Genomic DNA, 16,983 nt, shown 5'->3' on the forward strand with positions numbered 1-16,983 from the left:
GAATTTTTAAAAACTGATTTCAGTTTCGTAATCAGCAACCCTAAAAATTCCCGAGTATTCAGTTTAAAGTCAATCTGATCAATTTTTTATTTTGTCGTCCGCCATATTGGATCCGCCATTTTGAATTTTGGAAAACTAATGTCAGATTCGTAATCAGCGACCCCAAAAACCCATGAGTATTACGTTTCAAGTCAATCCAATCAATTTTTTTATTTTGTCGTCCGCCATATTGGATCCGCCATTTTGAATTTTGGAAAACGAATGTCAGATTCGTAATCAGCGACCTCGAAAACTCCTGAGTAACCGGTTTCAGGAACATTTAAGAAGTTTTTAATCACATTTTTTAAGTTGCGCATATATGCGTCATGAACATCTTAGTTTTGCGCATACATACATATATGCGTCAGCGACAGTCAACGGGTTAATTATTTTGTGAGCAGTAGTAGCTTGTAAGTAAATTAATGTATTTTAGTGAAGTTTCAGACGTAGAAAACATTTGATTGCCGAGGTAAGTTGTTTTAACTTCTCAAAGTGATTTCTTATAGGAAACTTTATTGAGTTTACTAAGTAATAAATATATAAAATATGTTTATTTTGTATTTACAATGAGATTTATGAGACAAATACCAAATTCACAAACGGCGGGGCTATAAGGAACACAATTCTTTCTTCCAAATTGTTAAAGTGCTTTATTAAAACGTAAGTATTTCGTAGTTTCTTTTTTATCACCTAATTTGGATTTTAGTGTTCATAGATGGTTCGAAATTGTAAAAGAGTGTTGGGACCGACAAGTCACAAAAAACGACTAGTGACTCCATCATCGACCTCAACTGACGATACCAGCAACGTTTAAAACACACATTTGCTCCTTTGGTTTCGTTTTTACATTTGTTCTAAAGTGTGTGTGTGTACTTTCGAGCAATTTTGTAATTTCGAAAAAATGCTTTTTTTCATCTTTTTTGCCTAAAATTCCAGCTTTGATCAAAACAATTCGTTAACCTTTCAATGTGCTCGCAAAGATCAAGAAAAGAAACAAAAAATTAAGGCAATATTCCAATACACAAAAAAGTCACATATTCAAAGTGTTAGATTTACGTTGAACTGTTGATATACATTATTTTACCAGAGCTACGTAGGAATAGCATCGCTACGTATATTTACCGTGTACGGGAGTGTAGAATAACATGTCGCATGTTTTTTCTATATGCTTCGGGGCTTAGATTTGGAAGAGAGGTAAGGTGGAAAAGCTTCGGTTATAATTTATTAATTCTTCATGAAAATCATTTTTTAAGAAAAGCCTAGTGCGTGACAAATCTCATATCGAGGTAAGTAAATTTATATGCATATATACATATATTGTTTTATTATCTATCCAAATGGAACGTCATACCGCTGAAGTAATTAATAAATAAAAATATTTTGAGAGAGATGCATATTAGACGGGTTCCACGTCAAGTGACCCAGGTAAAAAATTTACATGGAATATTTGAAAAATTTGTAGTTTCTGTAAAACAAAACGAAAATACGTTTTCTATTTTGGGTTTTGCTGCTGTTTTTCAACACTTTCTAATAGTGTGAACAAATGTAGAGAAAAAAAAATTGTTTGACCTTGAAAAATTAAATTAAAAAATAAAATTTCATTTTTTTATCAAATGGGCAGTTTTTTTTTTTTTAAAAAAAATTTTATCATAAAGGTTAGGTTTTTTCCTAAAAAAATGTATAGGTCAAAACGTGGGACAAGAACTTTTAACTGGTCAAATTAAGCATTTACTTCTGCCGTGCACCGTCCCACAGTGGAATTTTTTTTACAATTTACTATTAAAAAATGTCTATAGCTTACAATTTTTAACCGATTTGAGTGTTCTTTGTCTTAAATTAAAGGGGAATAAATTCTTAAGACATCCTTCGAGGCCGATTTTAGAGATTTTAATTATTTATAATTTTTTTTAAATCAAAGTTAACAAATTAATACACTTTTTTAAAAAAGGAGGTTTATTTTCTTATTCCGTTGATGCACATGATCTAAATAAATTTAAATTCATCCAATATGACCACCAGATAATTAATAAAGCATAAAATAATTTATTTCAATTGTTATAAACAATATATAGCCCAACAACGAGCAGGGGCGGTGGATTGCAGAAGTAAATGTTTATTTTGACCAGTTAAAAGTTCTTGTCCCACGTTTTGGTATTTTTAATTGTATCTAATAGGACTACTGTTTCTGCAAAATTTTTACCCGATCCCAAACATTTAAAATTTTGACCTGGGTCACTTAACGTGGAACCCGTCATTAATGTTAAATAAAAAGATATTTTTAATAATTATGGTATATAGAATATACTGATTGAAGGGATAAGGACTATATTGTAATGTTTGAAATCCAGCGGGAAAGTATCGGTTGAATTTTAAACTTTTACTCTACCGATAAATTGTGTAATCTTGGGAGTTGGGCGCCAAAAGGGATTTCGAGGCGTGGGGAGGATCGCCGGGTGGGGTTTTCTGCCGCGCGGAAACTAATAAAATCTTTTCCCATAATTTCTTGGACATCTCTTTTATTAATTTAAATCAATATCAACCTCTGGAGGTAATACGAACATCCTGAGAGGGCGGTTTAAAGGGAGTCCAGATTCCGCAATATCCCCGGCTTTTCAACCGACCCTTTCCTGCTTTCGTTCATGCAACATCACGCCGAATGATAAGTTTTATTTTTGTTTCTGTTTTCCTTTTTTTTGTTTAAATTTCCTTACCTTGTTCTTATTTTAATCAACGATATCCCGATATTTTACCCTAGTGATTTTTTTGTTATCCTTATCGCTACCTATCTTAATAATTCATTCCCATCAATATCACATATCTTTATACATAAAATCCTGCTTCAATTGAATTCATTCTCCTGATTATTATTTCTAACATTATAACTGTATTTCTATTGTCGATTGTATTTTATGATTTGTGTATGTGTGAATAAGAGTTTCGGGACACGCGATTTATTTTGTAGCCAAATAATTGCTGAGTTATTATTAAAACGTTTGATCTTGTATTTAATAACCGACAGATTGGCTCAGTCGGATAGATGCCTGGCGTTGGTGGTCGTTTAAGAACCAAGGGTATAAGTACCCTTGGTTCGCGCCCACTTGGCTTGGTATTTTTCCGGCACGTGAGACAATCTGAGCGGGAGGTTTGACGTCGAGGTATAATGATGTGCACCGTCGATTATTGTCCGGTACACACCATTAGAACTCGACTGTCGATAAACCGGTTGTACTCAGAGAGGTTTTCTACAGTTTCCCTCTTCTCTGGCGAGAAAACCCATTGACGGGTGGTCCAGGCGTAATGCGAGTACTCCTAATAAAGTCGGCTGTAGACGCAAAATTAGGTTAATATATAGAAAAATTTCTAAAGTAGAATGGTTATGCTTAATCCAAAAAAGTATTTCTCGGGGACTCTTGTCGAAGTGCGTAAGGCCAATAGGGCAGGAGTATAAACAATAAAAAAAAAAAAAAAAAATCTTGTATTTAATTTTGTGTTCTAATTTCGTCTATTTTGACATGTCTTTTTGAATTTATTATTATAATTGTTTTAATATTTTTTATTCGTTTGATTTCGTTAAAATTTCTGTATTATCATATTTTATTTTGTTACTTATATTTCAAGTCAAATCAATTCGTTACATGATGAATTATTAAAAAATAATATAATAAATATATATTTCAGTCAAGAAAATTAAAAGTCAACCTTCAAGCAGTCTTTACTGCGAGATACAAGGTGATAGTTTAGGAAACCATGACATAGAAGGTTCCGTTCTAAAGAATATTGTTGGGAAGATTGTTGTATTGGCAAGAGATGGGACTAAAATAGACGATGACTTGGTTTTGGAAGCCTTTCGAGATGATGGAGAAGCTTTTATGCTTTTGCAGGAGAACGAATCATGGAATCCGATAACAACAAATAAAAAAGAACCGGAAGCACATGAAAATAACGAGAAATCTTCAAACGGTAAAAACAAAATTATTCAACAGCCAGTTTCTAATCTTCCCGCAGTTGATTCGTTGCAAGATGGTGCAGGTTTAATTGAAAATAGTGAAGGAACAGATACTATCGAGAAGGCAACACACGACGGAACTGAATCGGACATTAGTGAACCATTAAACCCACATTCTCAAAGAGGTACCAGTACCGAAAATGATTGGTTGAATTTTGAAATGGATTGAAAGTATTTGAATAAATCTAAAATAAATGAATTAGAAGAAGGGGTTAAGTCATCTCGTCTCACCACTTATATTGTGAATGAAGCCACAGATCAGTTAAGATTATTAAAAAAGGATATTCCATTTTTTGCTTGTAAAATGGCTGCCAAGCAATTAATGGATAAATATCCAGAAATATTCGAGGATAGAAACCATAAAAAAAGAACGTATGGGAAATGGTTTCACTTCAACGGCGGAAAAAATAAGACAACGAAATAATAATTTGAATTGATCGAATGAGCATCCATTTTTAAGAACTTCTTTGGGGATTTCTACGAAGACAATTAGATTGAGCCAAATGGCTGCAGCTGGTTGTCAGAAGTGGCAGTCTGAATTAAAATTATCATCGGAAAATTTTAAGAAGAAAAAATTACTTCTTCACAGTTTGGCAAGCGACAAATTATGAATAATTAAAAATAAAGAAATGGAAAAGTATACTAAAGAATATGGAAATTTTACACTTGAACAGAAGTCCCAGAAAGCAGAAACAGATTTTATGTTAACGTTTGCCTATCAAAGGAAAATTTTAAACAAGTTGACAGACCCACCAACGATCGATGCCATTATCAATACTTGGACAATTTTATGCATTGCACGATTCTATTTCTGGCATTATGAGATATTAATGTGTCATTCAATTGATAAATTGGCAGAGTCGTTGTTAGAGGAATTAAAAGATAAAATTTTTGCATACGGACATATAAAAAGTTTTTCATCAAGTAATGTGATGACTAAAGAAGAAGTATTTCGAATTTTGGCCTCATTCTTCGAAAACTCACGATTATATATTATATAATTTAATCCTAGAGGGATTAAACTGTTGCAGATTATTTTAATCCATTCTGGTGTTATTTTAACACCTCACGATTTACTGTGAAACGAATCTATAAACATCTACATTGGACTTGCTTTTTATAGGTGTTTTAACAGAATCACGAGCGTTAGCCCTAACATATTAAGTAAGCGGTTCAAATGTAGCTTTCTACTATCCTTAATTTTACTCTCTTTTCTATTCTCAAATTTTCTCTTTAATTTCAATCTTCTTCAATTAAAATCATAAAATCTTTTTTTTTAATAATAAACGGAGCATGTACGTTAAAAACAGATTTTATGATTTTACTTAAAGAAGATTGAAGTTAAAGAGAAAATTCGAAAATTGAAAAGGTGATAATCTGGATAACCACCATACAGCAAAGGGTTAATTAAATTTTTTTTGAAAATTTACTAAACATAGGATCTATTGAAAATTTGAAAGTGTATAGTTAAATCTCGAAGTTTGAAAGTTAGAACGAGAAGAGTATTAACGACAGTCGGCATTTGTGAATGTGTGTGTGTGTATATACGAAACAGAGTGGATGAATCCCTTACTTATAGTGGCGAGGGTTTGGAGAGTCTGAGGGGTCGTTTTATATGAAGTCGTATTCGCTATTGAGGGCTGTTCAGCTCTATTAGGGTGATAATGTTACGAATTAGTGAGATTTCCACTTCTCCTTGTAATTCACCGCTCTTTCCCTTCCTTGGTCACGAATTAAATAAATTTCTGCGGTAGCCAACGAATGGAAACCGTTATTCCCGTATATATCTCCATCACGTGCTTCGCATCTGACCTTTTTGATCTTTTCCAAATTCTCTCCTATAAAACCACCAGGTTCACCACATAAAAAAAAACACATCTTCAAAAGGAGGGATGAAAGTCACTTTAAAAGTTCAACTAAAGTGTCACTCCAACAATGGATTCAACATTCAATGGGTGTTTTTCATTTAAACACGAACATCGTTTTACTTAATACGAGAAAATATTTCATTTAACCCACTTGGGAACAAAATTCCCTGGGATGTGCCAGAAAATTATAATAAATTTCAATTAGCTCTCTAAATTTGAATTAGCAAAGTTTTACTGATTCCCAGCTATATGTGTACCACAGATTTCAATTAGCACATTTGTTATTGAATTTCACTGAAATTTTATTTTAGTGATATTTTACTAATTTACAGCGAATATACGCTAATTGAAATCTGTGATATACTTATGGTTTTTTCAGATTTAAAATAAGTGCTACGGCTAAATCTTTATCTTTTATTTAACATTATCAATCCGATTTGTTGGATGGTACAACCATTTTTATTAAAACGTTAGAAGTTGGATATTTTAAGTGAAACCAATATTTATTCATTATTCATTATCCATTATTCAGCAAGAAGAAAAACTTGTAACAATACTGACAACATTTCTTCAACGTTTCCAATATTAAGATAATGTCAATATTAAACGACCAAATTCGTTTTAGACACTTCACAAAACTGACAAAAATTCCATTCTATATTTTATTTTCCTTACTTTTTTCTAATTTCCATTAAAAATACTTAAAAGAAGTAAGCTTCTTTCTCATCTTGCTAATAAATTGAATTCCCAAAACGAATTTGGTAATACCACGTGAATTTTATTATTTATAAAAGAATTTAAATATTTATAAAAATAATTTAATTCTTGCGAAGAATTTTATTATAATTTTTAAATAATTGATTTTTTTCGACTAATTTAAATAATTTAATTCCTGAGACATTTTTATTATTCATGAAAAAACTTGAATTCTTACGAAGACTTTTACAAAATTTTTTTTTAAATAATCGAATTCTGTTTGGAAAATATTATTAAAATAGTAGATTTATTGAAAATTATTGAAAGGCGAAAAGTTTTTAAAAATAAATAAATTTTACAAAGAATTCTATTAAAATTTTTGACAATAATTGAATATCTGTGTGGTATTTTATTAATTTTTTTTTTAAATAATTGAATTCCAAAAAAGCATTTTATTATTTATGAATATAATTGAATTCTTGCTAACTATTTTATTAGAATTTTTTTAAATAATTAAATTTCCAAGACGAAATTTATTACTTTCAAAAATAATCAAATTCTTGTGATGAATAATGTTATTTATGAAAATAATTGAATTTGGCAAAGAATTTTATTAAAATGCTTCAAAATAATTGAATTTTCAGGAATAATTTTGTTATTTGTCGAGATAATTGAATTCTCTCGAAGAATTATTTATGTAAATAATTGAATTATTAGGAAGAATTTTATTAAAAACCTAAAAGAATAATTGAATTATTTCAAAATAATTTAATTAAAATTGTATTTAAAATAATTGATTTCTTTCGAACAATTTTTTAAAAATATTAGAAGATAATTGAATTCCTGTGAAAAATTCTAATATTTTTGTAAATAATTGAATTCTTCCAGATAATTTCAAAAAAACATTTCTTTAAATAATTGATTTTTCTGAGGAATTGAAATTAAATTTTTAAGAATAATTACATTTAAATTAAAATATTTATAATTAAAAATAATTGAAATCCTTCAATAAATTTTTTTTATTTATGATAATAATTTAATAGTAGTGAAGTTGCAAAGAAATTTATTAAAATTTCCAAAAATAATTTAATTCATTAGAAGAATTTTATTATTTATGAAAATAATTAAATTATTGCGAAAATTTTTTTTAAAATGTTTAAAACGAATTGAATTTTTGCGGAAAATTTTATTTTTGAAAACAATTGAATTCTTAATAAGAATTTTATAAACATTATGTTAAATAATTGAATTCTTGTGGAAAACTTTATTTGGGAAAATAATTGAATTCTTAATAAGAATTTTATAAACATTATGTTAAATAATTGAATTCTTGTGGAAAACTTTATTTGGGAAAATAATTGAATTTTTCGATTAATAATTTAAAATAGTATTAAGATAATTAAAATTCTTCGATGATTTTTATTATTTTTGAAAATAATTGAATTCTTTATTAGAATTTTATCAAAAATTTTTTAAAAAATTGTATTTCCATGAAAAATGTTTTTATTAGTGAAATTAATTGAATTATTGCGAAAAATTGTATAAAAATTTTGTTAAATAATTGATTTTTCGAAATTTTTTTGAAAATGCTATTCTAAATTAATTGAATTTCTGTGGAAATTTCATTATTTATGAAAATAATTGAATAAATTGTGGATGAATTTTATAAATTTTTTTTTAAAATAATAATTGCATTCTTTTGCGAAATTTTATGAAAATACTAAATATTGAAAATAACTGAATTTTGAATATTTTTTGAAAATAATTGAATCGTTTTAAAGAATTTGATTATAATTTTTTAGAATATAAATAACAGAATATATTTTTAATGTTTCGATATTTTCGAAAAATATTGCATTCAGTATTCCAAAACTATTCTTAGAAGATATTTCAAGAATATTTAACGAATATTTTATAATTTTATGTACAAAATATTATAGAAAAATTTTATAAATAAAAAAGTAAAAACTTTCAGTTTTCATTTAATAATAAACGCCCCTTTATAATTGAATGCATCTTGATATTAAGAAAAAGAAGACATAAAAATCTTACACATAAATCTACTAAATCAATCTATTTTAGATTTTAAGTGAAAATTTGACACGGTAAATAAATTCTATTGATCGAAAAAGGACATGAATAGAGGACCATGACAAATAGCTTGAACGTAAAGATTTTTCGAAGGGTCCGAAATTGCATTGGTGCGACAATTAATCTATCAATCACTTCAATACGAGTTTGAAGGTGTGGTCAAGTGGTTAGTTGTGTATAGCGTCACTCAAAAATGCTTAATTGTTACAATGAAAATTGATGCTAATCCCTCGACAATAATTTTAATTTTCAATAAATAAATAATCACTGATTAAATAATTATAATCGTTTAATTCAATTATTTACAAAATATTTCAACTAAAAATCAGTGCTAAATATTCATTATCAGTAAAAAATTATTATTAATAATGTTGAGCATTTACTTTTAATTAATTACAACTTCGTGTGTTTAATTAAATCGAACATTCAATATTTGTTAAATTAATTTTTATGTTACGTTAAAGTTCCATTGCTTCTTTTTTGAATAAATATTAAATCATTATTATTTTTCCATAAGAATTAAGATTTTCAAAAATTTTAAATTCAAACCTTTTTGAAATTAAACAATTTTCAAAAAATTGTTATAAAACATGAAGATATCGATCACTCCGAGTCTTCGATTCAGAGCAATCAATATCTTCATGTTTTAAAATAATAATTAAAAATGACCGACTGATAAAATCATTATTTTATATTTTATAAGAATATTGTTACTGTAACTTCATAAAAATTATTCTCATTTCAATTCAATTATTTTCAAGAATTTTTAACTAAAATTCTTCTTTAAATGAATTATTTTTAATAATTTTTGAAAAATTTCTTTGAAAATTTTCAAATTCTTTTGTTTACAATTCAATTTTATGAAATTTCATCAATTATTCAGAAATTCTTCAATTAAATATATATATATGAGGCATTCCATGTCAAGTGATCCGGGTGGAGAAAAATTTTTCTCCAATCGTAGCAAAACTTGGGGCTTTTGTAGTACTAATAGATAGTAATTTTTCGTGAAAATATTTTTTTACCTAGTCCAATATTTTCCGAGGGGGAGGGGGTTAAATTTTTGGGTTTTTCAGTACAATGCTTATTTCGATAATTTTTTACTCTTAAACTATTAAACATAAAAATTTGGCAAGGTACATTTTGGAAAGGTTTTTTCATGCTCTTTCGATTGAAAATAAGCATTTAAAAAAAAAAAATTTTTTTGACCCAAAAAAATCAAAATTAAAAATAAATTTTAATTTTTTGGAAAAAAGGTCCCATTTTTTTTTTTTTTTTTTTTTTTAAACGAAAGCTGAGGTTTTTTCCTAAAAGGACATATAAATGAAAAAGTGGGACAAGAATGTTTAAACATTGAAAAAATGAATTTTCTCGTAAACAGAGCTAAAAACCGGGTTTAGAGAGTAGAAACGTCTGTTTTTCAATGTTTAAACATTCTTGTCCCACTTTTTCATTTATATGTCTTTTTAGGAAAAAACCTCAGCTTTCGTTTAAAAAAAAAAAAAAAAAAAAAAATGGGACCTTTTTTCCAAAAAATTAAAATTTATTTTTAATTTTGATTTTTTTGGGTCAAAAAAATTTTTTTTTTTTAAATGCTTATTTTCAATCGAAAGAGCATGAAAAAACCTTTCCAAAATGTACCTTGCCAAATTTTTATGTTTAATAGTTTAAGAGTAAAAAATTATCGAAATAAGCATTACACCGTAAGACACCTGGATCACTTGACATGGAATGCCTCATATTAGAAAATAAAAACTTCAAATAATTTCAAAAAAGTTACATTAAACTTTTTTAAAAGAATTAAATCTACACAATTTTCAGTTAAAAGTATGAAAAATTCAAACTTTCAAAGATTATAATTTGAAACCTTTTCAAAATTCAATTATTTCTAAAAAAATTCACGCTATAATACTATTTCTCTTTAAATTTGAATTGGTAAAAATGTTTACTATTTTGGAATTAGTGACTGACTTTTTGCTTTTGAATTAGTAAATTTTACTATTAAATTAGTAGAAACGACTATTTATTGGTAAAATTTGCTAATTCAAAAGCAAAAAGTCAGTCACTAATTCAAATTAGAAAGCATTTTTAGTAATTAAAATTGAGAGTTTAATATTCAATTATTATCTAAAATTTTAACTGAAATTCATATTCAAATCAATTTTTATTAGAAAATTCTACGAGAATTCAATTGTTTAAATACAAATATAACTAAATATAACTCTCATAAAAAATTATATCAACAAATTTTTAAATAATTAAAATTATTTTGACGATTTTAATAAAATTTTTAAGAATAATTTCCATTTTCAAGAAATTAAATTAAAATTGCAATAAAAATAATTGAATCTCTGTAAAAAATTAGATTGAATTGAGAAAAGTTTTTGAAATTTTGCCAACAATTTTATTAAATTTTTTGAAAATAATTGAATTTTGAAGAATAATTTTATTATTTAAAAAGATAATTGAAATTTTGACGAAATTTTTTTTAAACTTTTGACCATAATTGAATTTCTGTGAAGAATTTTATTACTTTTGAAAATAATTGAATTCTTGAGACAAATTTTAATGATATATTATGCTTTTTAAATAATTGAATTCTTCTGTGAAATTTTATTAAAATACGTAGATATTAAAAATAATTGAATTTTGATAAATTATTGCAATTAATTTAATTCTACGAAGAATTTTATTAAAATTATTTTGAAAAAAAATTGAATTGTTAAAAAGAATTTCATTAAAATTTTTGGAAATAATACATAAATTATAGGAAGGCTTTTTAAAATAATTGAATTTTTTTTACGAATTATAATAAAATTTTTAAGAATAATTACATTTTTCGAGAAATTCCATTAAAATTGTATTAAAAATAATTGAAATTCTGCGATGATTTTTATTATTTTTGAAAATACTTGAAAACCTATATATGAAAATAATTGAATTCCTGGTAAAAAATATTATTCTTCATGAAAATAATTGAATTATTGCGAAGTCATTTATAAAAAAAATTTGTAAATAATAGAATTCCTGTGAAATTTTTAGTATTTAATTCATTCATTCAGAATTGAAATTTTCTAAAATTTCAAATTAAAACCTTTTGATGTTCACCTATATTTATGAAAATTGTAAACGCAACTTTTTTAAAATTGAATTAATTTTGAATTATTTAAGTAAAATTAGATTTCATGAATGAGCACAATAACTTTAGAAAACAATAATTTTCCAGGATTCCGATCAAAATTTTCTGACTTTTCCAGGTTTTTTCAAAGTTTATAAAATTCCCTGACATTTCCAGGTTTCCAGGTTGCGTGCCAACCCTGATATGAAGTCAGATTTTTTAAATTCAAAATGGCGGATCCAATATGGCGGAAATTTTTTTAAATAATGATCGAAATCGCTTGAAACCCAAGTAACAAGTTTTAAGTAAATTCGATCAATTTTAAAAATTGTCCGACATATTGGATCCACCATTTTGAATTTTGAAAATCTGATTCCAGATTTGTATTCAGTGATCCCAAAAATCCCCCGAGTAACAAGTTTCAAGTGAATTTGAGCAATTTTAAAAAACAATTCCGCCATATTGGATCCACCATTTTGAATTTTTTAAATCTGACTTCATATTCGTAATCAGCGACCCTAAAAACCCCCAAGTAACAAGTTTCAAGTGAATTTGAGCAATTTTAACCTTTAAAGTGCTATGCCGGTCTGACAGACCGCTATTAAAATTTTCTTTGCTTGTAACTTTTTTTCAAAGTATAATAAGAACTTGAACTTTTTAGTAGCTTCATATTTTATGAAAATCTGTTAGGAGACAACTTTTTCAAAAATTTTTATTCGTTAAATTTTGTAATATAAATAAATATTTGAAGTATAGCGGTCTGTGAGACCGGGGTTAGCTTTAAGTGAAAGTATATTCCAGTATATTCCCATGAGTGACGTCTGCGCAACTTGACGCGCAGCTAGTTCTACTGATAGTTCTCATAGACTGCATTTATAAAATAAATAAAATAAATAAATGCATAATACAGAAATGACTTTTTTTGTTAAAAAGTAAAAAATATTTATAATAGTTGTCTTTTAAAAATTATAAATGACTAAAAAACTGTCAAAAGGGAATAGCGGTCTGACAGACCGGGGTTAGCACTGAGCGTGATTTTTCAACACTTAGCACTTTAAAGGTTAAAAAACAATTCCGCCATATTGGATCCGCCATTTTGAATTTTTAAAATCTGACTTCATATTCGTAATCAGGGTAATCAGCGACTGGAAATTATTAAAATAAGTGCGATTTCAAATAACTGAGACTTTAAATAAGTGAAGCTCTAGTAACTTTAACATAAAAGAATTTAGGAAAACTTAATTTAATTTTGAATTGTTTGCAATGAATTAAGAAAATAATTGTAAAACATTACAAACAAAGAGAAAATTACTGTATAATACTGTCAATAAAACGTTTCGTACATTAGTGCCAATAAAAATAGATAAATGCTGGAATTTTTTTTATAGAAGGCACTGGCTATTGATGACATAAGGGAAGGAGGAGAAATCTCTGAAGGGGCGCATAACACCCCAATGAACCAAGTACGAGTCGTCGCATCATAATGGATTTATTATTGTTGAAAATAAATTCTTCCCCATAACGACCCTAATAGAGTAACCATAGCATGGCAAACAAGATCATCCCTCCTCCTCCATAGACTATGTAAATACGCGACTACTAGAGTGAAGGAAACTAAAAAGAGATAAGCGGATGAGTAAAAAAGGAAGTGAGAAGGAGAGAAACGAAAAGAGTGGTGAAAGCCTATAACACACCGTATGGGGTGACTTTATATGCTACTAGGGTGCCATTCGAATTGGTTTAGTCTTCCTCAAAGTCAGGCCCCACACCCATTTCTCTCCAACTAAATCAAGTTCGTTGTCTTTCATCGAACAGGACTATTAAATGTCTCAAAAAATTTGTCGAAATTCAATTATGAAAATGATCAACGTTATAAAGAATTGTTATGGAACAATGACTCACCCTTGCAGGCCTTTTCGTGTAATCTTTTGTTCTCGTGAACAAGATTTTCAAATTCATTTTGAAGTGCAATGGCCGCCGCTTCTTGTGAACGATATTTTGATAGATGACCCAATAATTTTGCCAGCACATCATTCATATCGTCCTGCTTGATTCTAATACGTCGTGATTCCAGCATACGGACAAATTCAATTTCTGGTGGTGTGAGAAATATTGTCGCCGTTCCCGATGAACCGGCTCGTGCTGTTCGGCCAATTCGGTGAACATAGTCTCTAGCTGATAATGGTCCTGTGTACTGAACAACGCAGTCCACCTTTGGCAAATCAAGCCCTCGTGCTGCAACATCCTGGAAAAAAATAATTAAAGCCTGATGACTTTGACAAAAAAATTTTGATGGCCTATAAAAGAAAAGCACGTTATGCTAAAGACAATGAGCTTCAAACAATTATTGGTATATGATGAAAATGGCGACAAAAATTAAGCTTGGCTCTTGAAAACCACTAATAAAAGCTTTTTGGATTTTTTATATTATCCTTTCAAACGCTACAATAACTAAAATCACTATGTTAGGATTCGCTCAAATCAGACTTATAACTACAATATTTGATTATGATACAATAGCTGATTCTTTGCCTAAGATAATCGAAAATGAAATTAATTTTATGTTTATAAATTCTGATCATTTCTTTTTTTACTAATTCCAGGGTTGCCACGCTTTTGCTCATTTCAAATTCCCTGACTTTTCCAGGTTTTCCAGGCTAAAAAACGGAATTTTTCCAGGTTTTTAAAACTACATTTATATTTTACAAAATTTTTAATTCTAACCTTTTTGAAATTAAACAACTTATAAAAAATTGTTATAAAACATGAAGATATCGATTCGGAGCAATCGATATCTTCATGTTTTATATATATAATAATTAAAAATGACCGACTGATAAAATCCTTATTTTATATTATAAGAATATTGTTACTGTAACATATTCAAAATTACTTTCATTATTTTAATTCAATTATTGTTTTCCAGGATTTTTAACTAAAATTCTTCTTTAAATTTTTAATTATTATTAATAATTTCTGAAACATTTCTTTGAACATTTTCAAATCCTTTTGTTTACAATTCAATTTTACGAAATTTCATCGATTATTCAGGTATTCGAAAATTCTTCAATAAAATATATATTAGAAAATAAAAACTTTATATAACTTTAAAAAAATCCAATTCAACTTTTACAAAAAAATTAAATCTACACAATTTTAAGTTAAAAGTATGAAAAATTCAAACATTCAAAGATTATAATTTGAGGCCTGCTTTTCAAAACTCAATTATTATCTAAAGTTTTAACTGAAATTCATTTTTGAATGAATTATTATTAGAAAATTCTACGACAATTCAATTATTTAAATACATGAAAAATAATTTATTGAAGAATTGAATATTTTTTAAAACTGAACTCTCATTTAAAGAATTTTATCAACAAATTTTTAAATAGATAATTAAAATTCTTTTCACGAATTTCAATAAAATTTTTAAGAATAATTTCATTTTTCGAGAAATTAGATTAAAAATGTATTAAAAATAATTAATTCTCTAAAAAAATTTGATTGAATATTGAGAAAAGTTTGTGAAAATAATTGAGATTTTGTCAAGAAATTTATTAAATTTTTTTTAAATAATTGAAATATTGACAAGAATTTTATTAAAATTTTTGAAAATAATTAAATTTTAGAGAAAAATTTTAATATTTATAAAAATAATTGAAATTTTGTCTATAACTTTTTTTAAACTTTTGACCATAATTGAATTTCTGCGAAGAATTTTATTACTTTTGAAAATAATTGAATTCTTGAGACGAATTTTTTAATAATATTTCTTTTTAAATACCTAATTATTTTTAATACAAAAATAAATAATTTATTAAATAATTGAATGTTTCTCAAAATTGAATTCTTATAAAGAATTTTATTAACAAATTTTAAAATAATTGAATTCTTTTGACGAATTTTAATAGAATTTTATATAAGAATAATTACATTCTTCGAGGAATTCGATTAAAATCTTATCAAAAATAATTGAAATTCTGCAATGAGTTTTATTATTTATAAAAATAATAATTGAATCCCTGTAAAAAATTATATTACATATTTGGGTGATTCTCCGCGTAGCGCAGAACTTGGTTTTTTTCATGTTGTAATGGAAAAATAATAAATAACTTTCATATATTTTTACAATTCCAACGTAAAAAGGTTATTTATATGTTTAGAAACAAAAACCAATAATTACTTTTGTATCTAATATTATAATTTTTCATAAATAAGCGGTTTTAAGGCTGAAAACGTCAAATTTTTACCTGTCCCCACATGAAGTTTAGAAAAAAAAGTTAATAATTTTAGTAATATGCAATAATAAATACAATTACTATTGACATTTTAGTATTGTCTACTTTAGTACAGTTGAATAAAAAAAATTTTTTTTTAAAAATTCATTTTATATATGTTTTTTTTCAGTTTATGCTTGATAGCAAATTTGGATGCTATTTATTATTTTATTAACAAACAGTGAATTATTTAAATGAAAATCAAATGCTAACTTAAAATTACTTTTGTAAACACAAAAATAACTTCCTTAAGTTAATTCAGGAAAGGAATCAATGTTCTAATTGATTTATTCATTTTTCACTCATTATATGTTGGGAATTTGAAAAGGGAATCACAAAATAGTCTCCACCGGCATCCACCGACCCTTAAATATTTTATTACAAATTAAACAATTATTTATAAAAAAAGGTTAAATAAAGCGTAGTTATATTGTTTTAGTCAATACAAATGAAGTCCATTTGAAACCGATTGAAAATTAATGATATTTTTTTTTAAAAAATAAAAATAACTGAAGGCGATTGAAAAAAGTTTCCACCGACCTTAGTCTCCACCGGCATCAGAATTTCCACCGACCTTTGTATTACGAAGAACCTAGTGCAAATGTAGTGTTATGGTGCCACATATATAAGGAATAAAAAAACCTATTGCTCAGAAAAATTTACCATAAATTAATTAAATAAATTTCCATAAATTACCACGAAAATTTTTATAAATTACCGCAAAAATTTCCATAAATTACCGAAATAAAAATTTTAAACTGTGATTTCTACTTTGCATATTTTTAAAAATTACCGACAAAATTTCTTTAAATTACCTTACAAATTGCCATAAATTACCTTATAAATTTCCATAAATTACCAAAATCCAAATTTTTAATAATAATTGAA

At 26.6% G+C, this 16,983-nt stretch overlaps 1 protein-coding gene across 1 annotated transcript in view; it reads right to left on the reverse strand.

The window, feature by feature from the left end:
- The window catches only part of LOC122503398 (probable ATP-dependent RNA helicase CG8611), a 93,836-nt gene that overhangs the window by 37,409 nt on the left and 39,444 nt on the right, over window positions 1-16,983 (reverse strand). Inside the window, exon 7 of the mRNA XM_043613916.1 lies at window positions 13,721-14,063. Within this exon, the coding sequence (XP_043469851.1) occupies window positions 13,721-14,063 (343 nt within the window). The remainder of the gene's footprint in view (window positions 1-13,720; window positions 14,064-16,983) is intronic.

This window comes from Leptopilina heterotoma, unplaced genomic scaffold (genome assembly GCF_015476425.1).
Source record: "Leptopilina heterotoma isolate Lh14 unplaced genomic scaffold, ASM1547642v1 Lhet_26, whole genome shotgun sequence".
NCBI lineage: Eukaryota > Metazoa > Arthropoda > Insecta > Hymenoptera > Figitidae > Leptopilina > Leptopilina heterotoma.